The sequence below is a fragment of the Nanorana parkeri genome, unplaced genomic scaffold (genome assembly GCF_000935625.1).
Source record: "Nanorana parkeri isolate BGI_ZX_2015 unplaced genomic scaffold, ASM93562v1 scaffold235, whole genome shotgun sequence".
In the NCBI taxonomy this organism is placed as follows: Eukaryota; Metazoa; Chordata; class Amphibia; order Anura; family Dicroglossidae; genus Nanorana; species Nanorana parkeri.
The window spans coordinates 1,310,418-1,328,850 of record NW_017306503.1 but is presented as its reverse complement, the minus strand read 5'-3'; the positions used below and the strand labels follow the sequence as shown (position 1 = coordinate 1,328,850).

General features: G+C 40.1%; 1 protein-coding gene across 1 annotated transcript in view; it reads right to left on the bottom strand.

Moving 5' to 3' along the window:
• LOC108786943 (utrophin-like) overlaps nucleotides 1–18,433 on the bottom strand; it is a 583,766-nt gene that overhangs the window by 48,893 nt on the left and 516,440 nt on the right. Inside the window, exons 63-64 of the mRNA XM_018556366.1 lie at nucleotides 17,814–17,888; nucleotides 9,343–9,544 (exon numbers count right to left, since the gene is read on the bottom strand). Coding sequence (XP_018411868.1) covers nucleotides 9,343–9,544; nucleotides 17,814–17,888 — 277 coding nt within the window. The remainder of the gene's footprint in view (nucleotides 1–9,342; nucleotides 9,545–17,813; nucleotides 17,889–18,433) is intronic.

Genomic DNA, 18,433 nt, shown 5'->3' with positions numbered 1-18,433 from the left:
GATCGCCTATATGTGAAACACCCGGTAACGGGTGTGTGCATTTAGCGGGTCTTTTCTGCCCGTGCGTGCCCGCTAGGGGGCGCGCGCGAGCAGAAAAAAATTGCCGTCTGGAGACGGCAACCCGCAGATGCTGCAGTGCCGTCCGTCCGTTTTTTTACTACGGGCGGACGGCAAGAGGTTAAAGTAAGCTTTGATTGCATTATCATAAACAACTCCAATATGTATTCCTATTACAGTCCTGATGTTATAACAGCGTACAGTATATGCTGTGACTTTAGAACTCATTTAAGGCCATTTAGAAGATAAGGATACTGTCAAATATATAATTTTAGTGGTCAGGGTATACAGATGCAGACGATGAATGCAAATGAGGAACTAAGAACCTTTTTCTATCTTTTGAGTACAAAAGCAAACTTCTTATACTGGGGTATAACTTTCAACAATATAAAGACAAAATTAATATTTTAAACTTTAAAAAAATTGATTTAATACATTTAAATATGTTGATTGCACTCAGTTCTTATAAAAGAGTAAAAAGCCTGGGTGTCTGAACTGAGTTATCCCAGCAGGTTTTGAATCCATTGATTTTTGAGGGCTACATTATCCCCAGCACATCTTTTATACATTGATTTACGTAAAAGAAATGACATGGCCAAGCTCAGCATGACAGCATATTATGCAGTAAAAGTCAAGGAGTGGGTAACACAGTGTATCTTTTGGATAATACAAATCATTAATTCTACCGCTGCTGGGCACTTTCATTGTTGCCATCATGCTGTTTCAAACATTCTTTTAATTCACATGAGCAAAAACATTTGACAATCAGCCACTGGTGCCTAGATAAGGTATGAAGAACTACGTTCGTGTCCTTAATGATGACAGTAACATGCTGATGGGACAGAACTAGTTACATATACACTAAGGAAATGTGCTGTTAATATTGCAAATGAAAACATTTTCTGAATGCTTAAGGAAAGCAGATTTTGTAAAGTTCAGGGAATCACATAACAACCAGTTGCTGGAAAAAGCAATGATTTCAAATTGGGCACTAGGGAAACAAGTAAACTATACAATGGAAATAATTATCAAAACTCAAGCCTAAACAAACAATTTTCTATCATTTTAAAGAAAAAACTGTTTAGATCTCTAAATATGTACATCTTATATCTTAAGATGAAAACAAAGTGAAACTTTACCTTTCAAAGTTGAAGATATAATAATTAGGGATGCACCAAAAGTATGGCCACCAAAACATATAGGGGTCTATTCACTAAGCTGCCGTAGGCAGCCGAGTGAAAGACCAACCTGAAGTGAAGTGAGCCGAACACTGTTCGGCTATTCACTTCAGGCTGGTACCGATGATTTCAGCCGTATATCGGCTGAAATCAGACGTACATAGGGTGGCTTCAGGTCGGCCGAACATGCTCAACATGTTCGGCCGACCCGAAGTGCAGGAGGAGTTCGACTCAGCATGAAAGAGTATGTTCTTTCAATGGATGGATATATTATATAATAATAATGATACTACAAAAAATGGTCTTTTCCCAACAGCATTCTTTTCACTTGTTAAATTTTATTCACAATGTTTCTGATGTAAGAAACACATTTCCAGGCAAACAACATAATCGTATCCTACCCCTTAGGTATCCACTTCATATCTCACCGTGCTCGGGACACACTGGCCAGGTTTTTAAACAAAGCTTTATTTCTCACTCACAAAGTATATGTGCACTTTGCTTCTGATTTAACCAGGCTCAAGCTGTGGACCATTGCACAGGGCAGCCATTGAAGGACGGATTATGCAAGAGCCACTGTACTCACAGCAGCAACCTTTTCCTTTCCTATCAGCAGGGAACACAGTAGCTGGAGCTACATCTGGATGGCTTTTCTGAGATAAAATGAGACAATCCTGGCTTATGTTTTTCTAGTTTTCCATTCAGCTGCTATTTAAAGGCACAAAAAGACCACATTACGAGGAAATTACAGGATACAAGATAAAACACAAGTTTTTGAAACATAAAATATAATTTTGAGACAGTGACAGTTGGTCTCCCTCTTTCCTAAGCTCTTAGTTGTGTTTTTGAATAAGAAGCAATCTAATCTGTATGTAGAGATGGGTGCTGTCTAAGTAGCACAATGGCCAAAACAAGTTACTTGTTAAAAACTAATAATCTGCTTGCGATTGTAGTGTTTGGCACAAATACATGGGAGGTTCTCATTCACTTCTGTACCTCTAAAGTGGGCTGGGGTGACCTCTGACTAACCTCTGTTCTTAGTTTACTCTTGCATGTCAGAATGTTGTATTGTTTTACACAGTTTAAACAATACAGTACAATTGTACACCTTTTATGTTATGGCAAACGATGTGCAACTGAGATCTTTTTAATGAAGATGTTAGAAGCAAGTTTACAGTACAATTGTACACCTTTTATGTTATGGCAAACGATGTGCAACTGAGATCTTTTTAATGAAGATGTTAGAAGCAAGTTGTAGACAGATTATCTTTACTATGTCCTTTGGTTTTTGCTAATGGCACTGACCTTGGGTATAGTGTATATGCATAGATATCTAGAGTGCATTTGCAGCATTTCATCAAGGCAGCCTGTAGGATGGTCAAACAGGGCTGTGCCGCCCCAATGGGGCATAGAATATGTTGTAGAAGTTAGTATAGATATAAGTTTTACATAGTGTGTTTGCCTATATATTTTCTCATAGTTAAATCCATGTGTTATCCTATGCTGCCATCTAGTGGCCTTTTGTTGTAATGTACATGTTTTTCTGTGATTCTTTGTCATGTGACGATGTATTTCCCCCTAGTGTACGCCCCTTCCTTCTTCCTGTGTGCAGTACTTCCTGTGTCATGGCCAAAGTTAAAAGCCACATGTAACAGGACACACATATAATCTGCACAGTACGTAGGAAAGGCATCATTTTCTGACCGCACAATACTATAACCATTCAACTGCTGTTCCTATCATCTGCTGTAACCCTGATGTTAAAGAATAAACACCTCTTTTGAATGACTCGGTATTGACGAGTTCAGCTATCTGACGAGGATTGTCCGCAGTGAGTATATCTGCTTATACAGGCCAGGCATAGAGGTCTCAGCAAGGGATATATTTCGCTATCACAACGATCGGAGTCAGAATAAGGGCAACTATCCAGGCCCAAACTCCCAAGCTTCCCTGAATAAATCTGTCACTAGCTATGTACTACAGACACAAAGTTACAGTCTTGCTGTTTGTTAAGCAGGGTTTCCTTGATATGTAAAGCTGGCTATACACTGCTCAAATTGCATGGCTTGAAGGAGCCAGTCTGAAAATTCAAAGCCGAATATTGGCTCCCAGTGGAAAATTTCTCCTCACCAACTTCCGATTTGAAATCAAGTGGAACAGCTTGTATGCACAAACAGTAAGTAACACCACCCTACACATTTCAGCCAATAGGCCGTCATCAGGACCTGCTGAATATGACAATCCGGCATTCAAAAAAAGCATTTAGACATCAGCTGTTTTATAGCAAACAGCTAATCCATTGTTTGTATTATCTCTATAAGTGTATACTTTTCCTTATTACATTATTGTTTATTATAAGTGGAGGATGATCATGCACACATTAGTGATCACTTCATCTGTCCATGCAATGGGTGGGGGTTATGCAAATGTCTTTTTATGAATGTCTGATTGTCCCACTCACCACGGTGTTTGTGTGTGTGTGTGTGTGTGTGTGTGTGTGTGTTTTTAATTTCAAGTTATTTTTCACTATGCTTTGTTAATAGAAACCCATAAGGAATATATAGAGGGGTTTTCCTAAATTTGACTGCAAAAGTGGATTGCCATCACTAGGGGTCAAATCCCCTGGTAATTGTACACATGCTCAGGCAGATTCTCTTTAATGAGACATCAGGGGTTTGATAGACCCCTGATGTCTCCAGTTTGTGCTGGAGAAAGAAACTGAGGATCTTTACTCCTCAGTCTTCTTCTCCCTCGACACCTAGCACTGTACTGAACTGAACTCGGAAGTAGAAAGCAGGGGATTGGTAAACATGAGAGCTCTCTATCCTGAGAAAAAAAAATCTGGTGATGAGACCGGCAAGAAGAGAGACAGTCTCATGGTTGGGGATGTAAACAAACCAGCAGAAGCAGGGGAGTGGTGAGGAGGTGTAAAAAAAAATAAATGATGAATTAGCGTTTACATCTATTCATAGTTACAGGCACACCAGATGGCCGTAAGTTGATGGTAACCACTAACTTACAGTATTTGACAATGCAGCTAACAAAAGGGTTACTAAGCCAGCCTGTTGCAAACAGTTCTGCACCGTCGTTGCCCTTATGTCAGTGGTAGTAAAAGTGTTAATGCATAAAACCTGCTCGTTTTTAGAAAATAACTTACAAAATTGTCAGCTGTATTAAAAATTGAGACTGACAGTAGAAAAGTGGCATGGTGACCCATTTGTGCAGTGACTATTTTGTGAAATTTGGTCAGCAAAGTACAGTGTAGCTGGTAAGTGAAATGGGCAATGTGGCCTTTATAATGAGCGCTACATCCAGGCAAGCAGAACTATTTACTGGCTGTGTAAAATACACTGTTAACCATTTTTATCTGAAGTGCCAGGATGTCCAGAACCAGTCCTGCATGCTACATTCACTATATAGCCATGCACAATGACTACCGGTGTTTCATTCCCAGTCCACATCCTCTTGCTTTTTAAGAGGATAGTTTGATATCATTCATGTGTTTACAATCACTTATGCTGCACAGAATGCATCGGGATCTGTTATGTTGCTGTTTGGGACTCATTTATCTTCTGACTGCATTAGCAGACCTCAATTTATATAGAGTGCATACAAACCAGCAGAGGTCTTTTACCAGTGGCCTCTCACACAATCCAAGATATCTCAGCCCCTCTCAGTCATTTTAACCATGCACCCAAAAGACTTAATTAAATCAGAATCCTGTCTCTCCTTTAGCTTGCCAAGCAGCAGAGCTGGACTGTCTGGCTTAATAATTTACAACCTACTACATTAACACTGGGATAAAACATAAATTAACCGCTTTAAGGCTGAGGACTTTTATGCTTGGCAGTCAGAGCAATGTATAAATTTAAGAGAATCGTCATTTTCACCTGAAATGCATATAGGTTTGACATTTCCATTTACTTAAATGGTGTATTTTTTTGAAAGAAATAGACAAAAAGGGTTTCATTTTATGCAGTATACATATATGTTTAGGGCTCAAATACAGGCATTTAGGCATAGAGAGTAAAATACGCCTGTATTTGTGGCACCCGGGAGCCCCAGCTGTGTTTTTCTTTCCATAGAATTGTTCGATGAAGTCTACAATTGTGACGAGGGAGCAGGGAGTCGGCTTCCCGGCCAATCATCCTGATACCGGAAGTATCGGGCTAGGCATCAGAGCATTTGGGCGAATACGAGTACTCGCCCAAATACTCGGCATCGGTACTGATACTGGTATCGGTGCATCCCTAATTGTATTAAAGGCATTGTAGTTGCTTATGATACATAGTGCTTTGGCAAACGTAATGTCATTCAAATGAGGTTTATATCTACTTTAAAATGCACATACAGCCAATACTCTCTAGACTAGGTAATGGTTAAGGCCTGTCAGTTGTTTTTTTTTTTTGCTGTCTGTGTAACGTCTGGAAGATATCACTTCACTTCCTCTCCCAAAGACAAATCAGGAAGTATGAAAATGTCTCTCCAAAGAGAGGGGCACTACCCCCTTAGACAATTGTCACCAAAACAGATATCCTCATTGGAAAAATCCCCCTCACCTTCTCGTGACAACTCACAATCTTTGGATTTCCCATCACTTGTACCAGAGACATTGGTCACCAAGACAAAACAGAGGGCTAAATCTACCCAGCAGGAACGCAGACAGAAAAAAAAGGGGTTCTTAGCCTATCATATTCTATCCAAAACTATAAATAAGTTCCAGCCCTTTTTGAATTTGCTAGAGTTGCAGGGTTGCCAGCCTGAGACTGAAAATAAATCATTATAGTAATTCACTATAATGTCTATAACACTATAATTTTCTGGCATAATAATTCACATTATACATTGCCTGGCCAAAAAAATTCAAAGTCACCACTTGGATTTATCCATTGGATAATTAGTTTAGGTTCAGCAACGTTATGCCCCTAAAAAATTAGGTCAGCTGCCTACTTGTATATACTGAATGACCAGGTTTTTCCATTAATGAATTGTTTCTTCTCTGATGGCACATGGCAGGATGGATAAATCCTGGCATTGTCATCTTGGAATATGCCCATATTCCAAGATGACAATGCCAGGATTTATTGGGCTCAAACTGTGAAAGAGTGGTTCAGGCCTTAATCCTATTGAAAATCTGTGAGATGAGCTGGAGAAGACTTTATGCAGTGGGCCGACTCTCCCATCATCACTATAAGATGAGCAGCACAGTGCCATAGTGGTTAGTGCTTCTGCCTTGCAGCACTAGAGAATCCTGGCCATGTCACTATCTGCAAGGAGTTTGCATGTTCTCCTTGTGCTTGCGTGGGTTTCCTCTGGGTACCCCAGTTTCCTCCCATACTGCAAAGACATACTGGTAGGTTATTGGCTCCTGTCTAAAATTGGCCCTTGTGTATATATGCATGTGAGATAGATTGTAAGCTTCTTGAGGGTAGGGAATCATGTGAATGTGCAACTACGTAAAGCGTGTGTAAATTGTCAGCACGATATAAATACCAGTAATAAATAAATAAAAAAATAAGATCTTGGTGAAAAATGAATCCAACTATGGATGGAAATAAGTGTGTCATTGCATATGCTTATCAAAACGATGCCACAGCGTGTTGTAATCAAAGCTAAAGACGGTCCAACAAAATATTACAGTGTGTGACTTTTTTCTTCAGGCAGTGTATATTGTTATATTGTACTTTCTATTTCTAGAGGAAGAGTACAAATAATTTCAGGATTAATTAATATAACAGGGACATTTTATGATAGCTTATGGATACTTAGACGAGGAATGACTAACATCTGACCAAAATAAAGTTGATTTCTCAAGGACATTCTACATACCAATCAAAAGTTAACTTTTCCTGTTTTATTTGATTTTTAACTTTTGCAGCACAGTGTGGCCTCATTATTGACAGACACACAAATGCTTCTGTCAGGATTTTAACAACTGCCTTTCCTGAACATCTTCTCTGCAAGTGGGCTGTGCTGCGGCCTGTCAACATGTTCAGTTTGAGGAGTAGCTAATTGCAGTCTAAGCTAACAGCATGAAATGAGCAGATGCTTCTCAAAGGCTGTTTAATTATCTGAAGTTGGTGAGATGGACTGCACTTAAGCTATAAACAAAGCTAATGTCAGATTGCAAATATGCTTCAATATACAGTATACCTCCGATGTACAAGAACATCTAAATATGCTGGCACATACTTTTTGAAGAGGCAACATTAATTTGTCTTTTAAAGTTAAGTGTTCAGCACATTTATGAGTATATTTTAAAGAGCAACAACAGGCAGCATGTGGAAATAAACTGATGTGACATCTGGATTTTGCTGAAGCATTTGATACTATTACCCAGAATAACGTAGCTAAGAAGTTAGGCCTTGTTCACACAGTTTTCAGTTTGTAGAAGCAGTGTGAACATCAGGCTTTTCCAAAGTTTTCAGCAAGCGTCAGGCAGCTTTGCTGAAGCTTTAACCTTTTCGCTGCCACCCACACATGTTGTATGTTGGCAGCAGTGGGCCTCTCTTTATCTGTGTAAAGTCCTTTATTGGCTTTACAGAGGAAGCAATCTGGGTGGCTGTAAAGCCGCCTGATCGCTTCCAGGGGGAAAAGTGTATATATTGCAGAAAAGTACTGCATATGTTTTGTTTTAGTTTTTTTTTGGCTTGGCATATGATTTTACAAGGTATTAATGACAAAATCAATAAATAAAATTAAGAGGTACTGGATGGCTTTGTTACAACTAAAAACACTGCAATGAAGTGGTGGCATTTAAGGACGCATGGCGCCAGAAAGGTAAGTATAGTGAATTTTCTTTTACAGGGCTGTTGTAAGTGACCCTGTAGTGACAGAGACACTTTATAAAGAATGACAGTTGACAAAGATGTTAGAAATTTTTTAAGAGGTAAAAAATTAAAAGAGCGGTTTCTAGCCTCAAGCTGGTAATTTATCATTATCCTTGCAATGCCAAGCAATAGTTGTGGCATGTATATCCAACCTTAAAAAATTAAACCTGCATTTTAATAAAGTAAAAAAGAATCCCTTACATTAACAGTTAGTCACATTTATTATAGTAACTGAAACAATGAATGCCTTGTTACTGAGGTGATACATACCGTATTTTAGTGTCCTTTTCATATGAGATCAAGAAATGACCATGTATAATATATAATGAAGTCAATGGCAGAAATGTAACCAGTTGTGCACCTTTGATGTACCTTGGTCACTCAGGGCCTCTCTCCTCTGCCACAACCACTGTGTCACCGGATCGCTTGGACAGACTCAATATGACTGCTTGGCCCTGGTCTTTGTTTCAGGACTGCTGACAGCTACAGTATCTGTATGCTTCCTTTTTCCACGTGTATCTTTTCGATCTTCCAACCCAAAAATGTAATGGTAGAATCACTGCTATCTGACCAAAATGGCCTTTGTGTATGTGATTGTTTATATGACAATGGTAGAGACTTGAGACTACTTTGGAGCAGGAACAGATCATGCAACTGATTCTAAAAACTTTGCAAAACTGCAGCATAATGTGGTAGCGGTATAGAAATGTGGAATATAATGTGGATAATGTAAAAAAATTAAGTATGCCCATTTAAAGTCCATACCCGTACCATGAGTAAACCCTAGGACAAGTTTTTGAGGTCACATAAACAGTAAAAACGCGATTACCTAAATCATTTAAAAAAAAAAAACTTCTATAAGAATTTACAGGATTTGTAAAGCAAAAAAAAAAGTATATGGAAAACTCCAATGAAGCCCAACTTAGCAACCCTTAAGTCACACCTAAAATGTTGAAAGTTAGTTGTTTAAATCCATAAAAACAACTTGTCTAGCATATACCTAAAATATGTAGAAAAAAATCCCACATAAAAATACAAGGAAAAGTTTAAAATGCAGAAACTTTAGTTTGGTACACTATTAACACACTAAGGTCTATAGTGATCCCTATAGAGTATTCTGTCATGTTTTAGTTCTAGGAGACAAAACAAGGATGGTCTACAAGTACATTTTTTATTAGCTACTGTCACTCCTGATGTTACAGGAAGTATTGTGTATGCTTCAATTTGTTCCCAGCAGACAGCACTGATGTAGAGAAATCAATGGAGAACAAACTTACGTGTCATATACGTTAAGCAGCCAGTTCAGACACATGTCTACACAGAGAGGCACATTAACCAGATCTTTGTGTTTTTCCTCTATGCTGTCATAAATGGAAGTGAGGATGCTGATGATTTCCGGGACAGACAGTAGCTGTTGGTTTTGATTGAGTTCATGTTGTTTGAACATATTGTGCGTGGTGCTCAGTTCCAGTAGATCCACTAGAAGAATAAAAGTCAAAACAGTAGTTATAATCTCTTGAAAAAGAATAAACTACAGTTAGTGTCATTTACAAAAGCTTGTCAAAATGCAGCAATTAATTTGCCAGAAAACATGATATATAGACAAACTCTACAACTCAAACTCTACTTCTCCAATTAACACAATACACTTTTACATAGTAGAACATGAAAGTTAAAAAACAAAGTTACATTCACTTTAAATTTATGATGCAACCAGCCCTGATTATTGTCTTATTTTTGTGTTTAAAAATCTAATTGTTTAGAGATGAATCAACCCAAGGATATTTTCTTGGTCTGCTGATCTCACTGCTTTAAAATACAACAAATCTAATGAGTTCAGCTAAATGTATACAAAATGGGACATTTATTTTTATTTATTTTATTTTATATCAAGGCAAATGAAAAAAAAAACCTTTATTCCACTTGTGTATTTATTAACAATTCAGGGTTTAGGACGTTAGGGGTACACCCTAAAAAAAAACACAATGTTTTTAGGACACATCTTTAACGTACAGCTATTCTCCTCCTGCTATTACCCAAAATGACCACTGATGCTTTGTATTGCACAGCAGGGGAAGCTGGCAAAATGTAGCTGTTCTTGTGTAAAATGACACTTACAGTCTGCAAGTGTCATTGATTAAATACAATTAATCAATGTACTGTTTCATTGTATTTACTATTTCATTCCTATGTAGTTCAAAGGTGATCTATATAGGAAAAAATTGAAAATATAATTACAACACTTACAGAAACCTTTCAGCGTATTCTTTTTTTTTTCCCATTAAATAAATGTATTCCTATTTAACTTCTTATAAACCCTAATCAGCCCTAATTACTCCTTCCTCCCCTTAGCTATTTTTCATGTTTTCTTAATTTTTTTTAATCAATATCTCTTCCATTTGTTTTGTTTGTTACTTTTTTTCAGCGTCGCATAACAAAAAAATATACGAAACTGAAAAAAAACGATTTGATATTTTTAATTTAACTTTGCAGGACTTTGTGCCAAAAACATAATTTTAGAGTCATTTTAAATAAAACAAATTATAGAATAAAATGTATAGTTGTTGTCTACATTAAAACTACTTTGGTCACTACACTGGTCAAAACAGGAAAAATAAAATTTGTTTTCACATCTTTCTGTTTCTAGATTCTATGGAAAATAAAATGCAAACCAATATTCCTAAAAGAAAGCCTATTTTTTCCCTCCAAAACAATTTATGTATTTGTTATCTTAAGGAATGATAAAGTTATTGCCAAATAAACAGGCCCAGAGAGGAAATGTAAAAATTGTTCTGGTACATAACGGTAGAGGTACAAGAGCTGAAGTGGTTAAAAAAATCAATAATGCATTTTTAAATACTGCTAACTCAAATACCTACTGCCTTTATACCCTGTTTCCCCGAAAATAAGACCTACCCCGAAAATAAGACCTAGTACTATTTTTGGGAATTGCTAAAATATAAGACCTACCCCGAAAATAAGACCTAGTTGTGACCATTCCCAGGGCCAGTGGTGGCATAAGGGGGAACTTGAAGAGCCGCGGGAGAGGGGGGAGAGAATCAGTGGTGCCAATGAAGCCAGCGCTAGAGGGAGCAAGGCGGCACCGGAGGGAGCAGAGCCACATAAGCCGATGCCTCCTCTATATAGCGCCGGCTCCTGTCACAGGCGGAGTGATACCAAATGCACTCCGCCTGTGAGGAATCGATAGTGAAAGTGCACTTCGCTCATCCTGGCCAGCGATTGGTTACCAAATTGCTCTTGGAAAGGTACGGCACCCCTGATTGCCCTGATCACCATATTTTTGTACATGAATACATGTAGACTTTTCTACATAAATACGTGTGGATTGTTGTACATTTAAAAAAGAAATAAGACCTAGTGTGTTTTTTTGAGCCCCAAAAAATATAAGACAGTGTCTTATTTTCGGGGAAACACGGTATTTGCTTTCCTTTATCTGCTGGGGATCATAAATTGGTTATTATTGCACTGTACAATGTTTTCATCCTAACATGCTTCAGAGGATTGGAACCTAAAGGAAAAGCCTTTAGACAGCTTAGATGGGAAGGAAAGTACAATGGAGACCTCTGCACTATTGTTATGGCCATGATAAGGAACCCCAGGTTCATGTTATTAAGTTATAGCCACAGAATAATATATTCAAACACATAACATAATTATCTAATTTTCTGTACGTCAAATAACAAGCCAGTACAAAACAAAGGATTTTTTTAAACATAAATGTAATTTTTAATGGCACTATTAATCCAGGACTATTAAGATTTCTGGCTGACTGTCTTTGTAGCAGTGTGTGTATGTGTTTGAAACTTCATCTGGCAAGCAGGCAGACTTGGCGTGGTATCAGCACGGAATTAAAATTACAAATGTCCCTCTATTATGGACAGGTCTGGTGAAAGCCATAAATCACAACACCTCTACAATGAAAAGCAAGTGGCTGAGGAGGGCACAAGCTCTCAGAACAGTTTTGGCAGGGCTCGATAGCCAGTCATTTGCTTACTTCAAAAACAGAAAAACATCTAATAGTTCTCTTGGTGACTTAAGCAAAATTACTAGCCAACAACATGTCATCCAAGGCAAAGACAGTATTTGAGAATAGATTTTGTAAAACTGCCAACATAACAAAAATACAATCAGAATTTGCAGAGACTGGAATGTTTGGAACTTACAGTGGAAATAAAATATTTTTTAAAAAGTCTAAATGGGAACTTTTATTTATAAAGTACCAATGTATTCCACAGCACTGTGTAAGTGAATGTGCAGTAATTACAACATATACACAAACTACAGTACACAATATTAAACAGAAAGAAGACGAATACTTGAAAAGACTAATAATTAAAGTGTATCAAAAGCTAAAGCTGAAGTTACCATTTCAGATAAAGTGGGGAAGGGTTAGCAACCCTGTCAAATTTTTATCAACCTCTGTGACCCTGCTGGGGAGAATTACTCTTTTAATTGTCCCAGTAACCAATGTCACGGGACTAAAAGTGGGAGAAAAGCCAAAATTTTGAGTTGTAACCAGAACAGTAATAAAGAAAAAGTGTTGTAAAAAAAAAAATTAGCTATACCATTGGAAATACCAAGAGGTTGGTCCTGACTGCGTACGAGTACGGACACCCGCCCAGATGTGCAGCTCGGGTGAGCGTATGGCTGCGTACTCCCATAGAGAAGAACAGGCTGCTGCGTACAATCACACGCAGCACCTGTCTTTCCTGGGAACAGCCCGATACGCCCATGCACACCATACAGATCTATACGGGCCGACTCTTAGCAGTGTGAATGAGGCCTATGAGTCATCATCTCATAGCTCTGTGTGTGTTGTGAAGATCTCCTGCACTTGTGTCTGTAGCCCTTCTCTCCGTCACTGTGTTCTATGTGTCTGTGTGTGAGGACGATCTCCTGCACTTGTTGTGTCTGTAGACCTTCTCTCCGTCACTGTGTTCTATGTGTCTGTGTGTGAGGACGATCTCCTGCACTTGTTGTGTCTGTAGACCTTCTCTCCTTCACTGTGTTCTATGTGTCTGTGTGTGAGGACGATCTCCTGCACTTGTTGTGTCTGTAGACCTTCTCTCCGTCACTGTGTTCTGTGTGTCTGTGTGTGAGGACGATCTCCTGCACTTGTTGTGTCTGTAGACCTTCTCTCCTTCACTGTGTTCTATATCCATATTAAATGTTTATTAAAGATTTTCAAAATATAACAAAAAACACACATACAATACATTAAGCATACATTAAGACAATCACATTACATACGATATCTAAGGTAAAAGGGGGGACAAGAGACGCAGGGATACAGGTATAGGGATCGTAATGTGGTGAAGTACGTTGTGGGGAGGGAGATAGGTAGCATTTGGAAATAGAATAAGATTTTAGGGAGAATCATCATTTTGAGGGTGTTTATCCTACCCAGCCAGGACATGGTTCGGGCAGAGTATGAATTAAGGTCAAGCTTTACCGAATTGAGTAAAGGGATATAGTTGTGAGTGTAGAGATTTAACGTCTTAGGAGTGAGGTAGATACCGAGGGAGCGCATGCAGTCATGTCTCCAGAGAAAAGAAAAATGAGGACGTATGCTAAGGCAGTCTGCCCCTCTCACCGTTATGTTCAAAATCTCTGACTTGCCCATATTGATCTTGAAATTGGATAGTTCCCCATAAGTACGCAATTCAGACAGTATATGCGGAAGTGAGATACGAGGGTCACGAACATAAAAAAGGATGTCGTCCGCATATGCTGCAGTTTTGTACTCCATGGTTGGAGAGGGTATGCCATGGATGTTAGGATTATTACGTATAGTGGATAAAAAGGGTTCAAGGGAGAGAACAAACAACAGCGGCGAGAGAGGGCAGCCCTGGCGTGTGCCATTGTGCGGCGAAAAGGAGGGGGACAATATGCCGTTCACTTTGACTCTGGCGGTTGGGAAGGAGTACAATGCGGTTATCCACGCTAACATCCGGGGACCAATGCCCAGGGAGGTCAGCGTGGAGAACATGAATCCCCAGTCCACTCTGTCAAATGCTTTTTCGTCGTCTGTAGACAAGAGTAGGACTGGGGAATTCTGTGTATGAGCTAAGTGAATAAGGGACACAGATTTGAGGGCGCTGTCCCTGGCCTCCCTCCCCGGGACAAAGCCCACCTGATCCGGATGAATCCTTCACTGTGTTCTGTGTGTCTGTGTGTGAGGACGATCTCCTGCACTTGTTGTGTCTGTAGACCTTCTCTCTGTCATTGTGTTCTGTGTGTCTGTGTGTGAGGACGATCTCCTGCACTTGTTGTGTCTGTAGACCTTCTCTCTGTCATTGTGTTCTGTGTGTCTGTGTGTGAGGACGATCTCCTGCACTTGTTGTGTCTGTAGACCTTCTCTCCGTCACTGTGTTCCGTGTGTCTCTGTTGGGTCCCGGTCCGAGTGGCTCCATGTCGGGTCCCGGTCCGGGTGGCTCGTCGGCCATATCGGGTTCCGTCCCGCGGGAAGTGCCGTGTCCCGATCCAAGCCTTTGTGCGGGGACGCCCCATCGGCACCGTTAGGCCGCGCAGACGCCCTGTGACCCTGACGCTCCTTCTGGATTATCCCTCTGTACTGCGCTACCTGCCTATTACCGACCCGGCCTGCCCCTCGACTCTCCATTGGATCCTGCATTGTACTTCGTTGCCCGCCTATTACCGACCCGGCTTGTCTTCTAACTTTCCCACTGGTCTTCAGTACCCTCTCCGCACGGCTGCCTACTCTGCTGAGCCACCACCTGCTGCCGATACCTGGTATCCTGATCCAGCACCTGAGCACACTGTCTCCAACCCCAGTGATCATCAGACGGGGTTGCAAGGGAGGTCCTCCTCGTCATCTCGGGCCCACACCGCGGACCTAACAGTCTCTCTCAGATTTCTCCCTCTCCAGGGCCACATTAACTCTCTCTGCTGCCCCAAGTCCAGGTTCCTCAATGTGCCAGTTGGAGCAGTTGGTCATGGCAACCAGTCAGAGTCTCTCTTCAGTTTGCTCAGGTGAGATTTGAAAAAAAAGAGAGAAGCCGATTGGCTGCAGTGCAAGTTTGATAGATTCCCCCACTGTGCAGTGTCACCGGAGATGTGCGGGGTCAGGGGGAATGTGCGGGATCACAAGAGGATGTGCGGGGTCACCGGGGATGTGTGGTGTCACTGGAGAAGTGCGGGGTCACCTGAGATGTGCGGGGTCACTGTGGATGTGCGGGTTCATGGGAAATGTGTGGTGTCACTAGAGAACTGTAGTGTCACCGAGGATGTGCGGGGCCACGTGAAATGTCCGGGGTCACCAGAGATGTGCAGGGTCACCAGAGATGTGCGGGGTCACCAAGGATGGGCGGGGGTCACCAAGCACCGGCGGGGGTCACCAAGGATGGGTGGGGTCACCAAGGATGTGTGCCGCGTGTCACCAGGGCTGTGCGCAGTGTGTTGGTGCATCGCTAATTGAAGATTTTTGTCTGGGGCACTGATGTGGATTGTAGTTTTTATCTTATGGTTGAATTGCTTTTGCATATTTAACATTCACCTTCTTTGTGGTACATCTGATTGTGTATAATAAGTACACTGTGGATTACTTGGAGTGATTTAGTTGAACATCGGGGGGTATATCAGTTTCACAGTGCAGTGTAAATCACATGATATACATATTGTCCCAGGGACAGTGCAGAGTGACCGGGAGAATTATGATTTGACCTGTGAGTACAGTTGGAGGAAGAAATCAGTTATATTTTGTAGGGATGCAGCGATACCAAGTACCGTACTTGGTACAAGTACAGATACTTTTCCAGCTCCAGGACTAGACTAGAGAAAAATTCAAAAGTTAGGAGGCAGCTGTCATTAGGAGAACACGGGGCTCCTGGGATTTGTACATCTCTGTTTTAATGTATGATTTTGTTTTTATAAATATGTATAAGTGATGCACCGATACCAGTTTTCCAAGTACTCGTACTGATACTTGTCCAAGTACTCACAGATACAAGTACTGATACATTTTTGTTTATTGTCATGTGACAGTTTTTCTAAAACAATACAGACTAATGATTTCAGGACAGTGGTGGAGCGCCAGAACTAGGTCCCAGCTGCAACCGCTGCAACCCTGGTAGTTCTCATGAAAATGCCAAGTATCGGCACTGGTATCTGAAAAGTATCTGTGCATCCCTAATATTTTCTTCGGAGCAATTACTGGAGACAAAATATAACGGATTTCTTTAGCAATCACTTACAACAATCCTCCAACTGTAGTCATATCTCCTGATCACTCTGCACTCCCCAGTGGGAAGTACCACTATGAATATTAACCTCTTGCCGTCCGCCCGTAGTAAAAAAACGTACGGACGGCACTGCTGCATCTGCGGGTTGCCGTCTCCAGACGGCAATTTTTTTCTCTGCTCTGCTTCATCAGCTTCTTTTGGGGTCCATAGGTGATATTAGGGGTCCTAGAGACCCCTAATATCTCCATAAAGAGGACCTGTCAGTGTGCCTTTGCTATTATATAGGGGGTTGTTATCCCCCTATATAATAGCAATAACAATAAGTGCAAAAAAAAATATATAAATAAAAAAAAAGAAAAGTAACACATAAAAAAATAAAATAAAATAAAAGCCACATATAAAAAAAGGGGAAAAAACCCCCCCAAAATGTTTAACTCCCCCACCCCCACGTTTACGCGCCTATAAACGTAAATACGCGTCCGGTGCCCCAGCGCGCAAAAATTACAATTGCGCTACACATGTTACATATCGCCGCGAACGTCGCAGTGAGAGCAATCATTTTAGGGCCATCAATCACTGATAACACTAAACTGATGAGCGGTAACAGCTTTTAAAGCGTCGCCTAGGGCCAATTTTGGGTATTATCGTTTTTTGAGGTTTCGCGCGCACACGCAATTTTAAGGCTTGACATGTTTAGTGTCTTTTTACCCGACGTGACCCCATCTTTTATATTTTACCAAAAAATTGGGTAATAATAAATGTTTTATCATTTAATATAGGGGAAACTGTTTTTTTTTTTAAATTTCGGTAATTTTTCCTTAATATAGTAAAAAAATAAAACCCCCAGTGGTGAATAAATACCACCAAAAGAAAGCTCTATCTGTCCCCAAAAAAGGGTATAAAATTCATTTCAGTACAGCGCTGCATGACGGAATAAATGTCAGTTAAAGTACCGCAGCGCTGAATACTGAAAAATGGCCTGGATGGGAAGGGGGTTTAACACCGCGGATGTCAACTGGTTAATGATGCTCATGCACGAGAGAAGCAAAGCATTGTGGGACAAGGAGTTTTTCCACACCTTACACTGTAGTTTCCACTGTAAAAAGTCTGGCAGCAATTTAAAAAAACATGTGGCACCTGAGAGGACAACTAAAAAAAAAGTACGTTTTTGTGTTTCTATCCAGTATCTGCATATGCCGGCATCATCTCCATGCCATGTACATTGCTGACATATATATTTTTTCAAATGCCCCCGCAAAGGTGGAAATGTCCTTTAACTCATTCTGCAGCAGAATCATGTAGTTTCTGTACTGAAATCATGGATAACCAAAATTCTGATGACAGTAAAGCTGCATCAGCAAATTAAGTCCACTTAACACTGCTTAATTGTGTGCTATACATATGTACGTCTTGCCTTGTACAACAGTGTGAAAGATGCTGGCACATTATAAATTACTTACAATAAGGTAAAATATTTAATACTATACCACAACCTTTGTGAGATGTTTTAAGAATTCAAAACTTACAGCACAAAGTTTTCTGAAGTCTTCTTATCTTCATAGCAGTGCGATAGGCAGAAAACCTGACATTGTTTAAGTCTCCTGTAAAAGAAGAAAGCATTTAAGTTTGGAAGAAAGGAAAAGCAAAACTCGACTTCTGCTTGACAGGGCCATAACTTGCTGTATTTATTTTTCATACTAAAGCATTATTTTATGTTAAAATCACAGTTCAAGGGCTAGTGCATGACTACTCAGGCACAAGTAAAGCGGATATTCTACTATTAGGTATTTACACCAAACACTTGTGCTGACCGAGTTTATCAGCCAGTAGTATATGCAAGTCTTGAGTATGGAAGTAAAGAAAAATATTAGTTTAAAGCAAACCCACAATGGTTTAAATAACAAATAAATAAATAAAGCATCACTGGTAAAAGAGTAGGCACCAATTAATTGAACTTAAATGGTCTATTTATGCGGTGGGCACCATCAAATTCCAGTACATACATCCCATTATATAGTCTGGCTCTCTAATGAGTCACTGAAACTCTCTATGCGAATACTGACTTTCTGAAGACAAAATATGTATTCCACTACATATACTGAGGCCTCACTGATATACTGATAGTCTTGTTCTTTCAGGTGGGGGG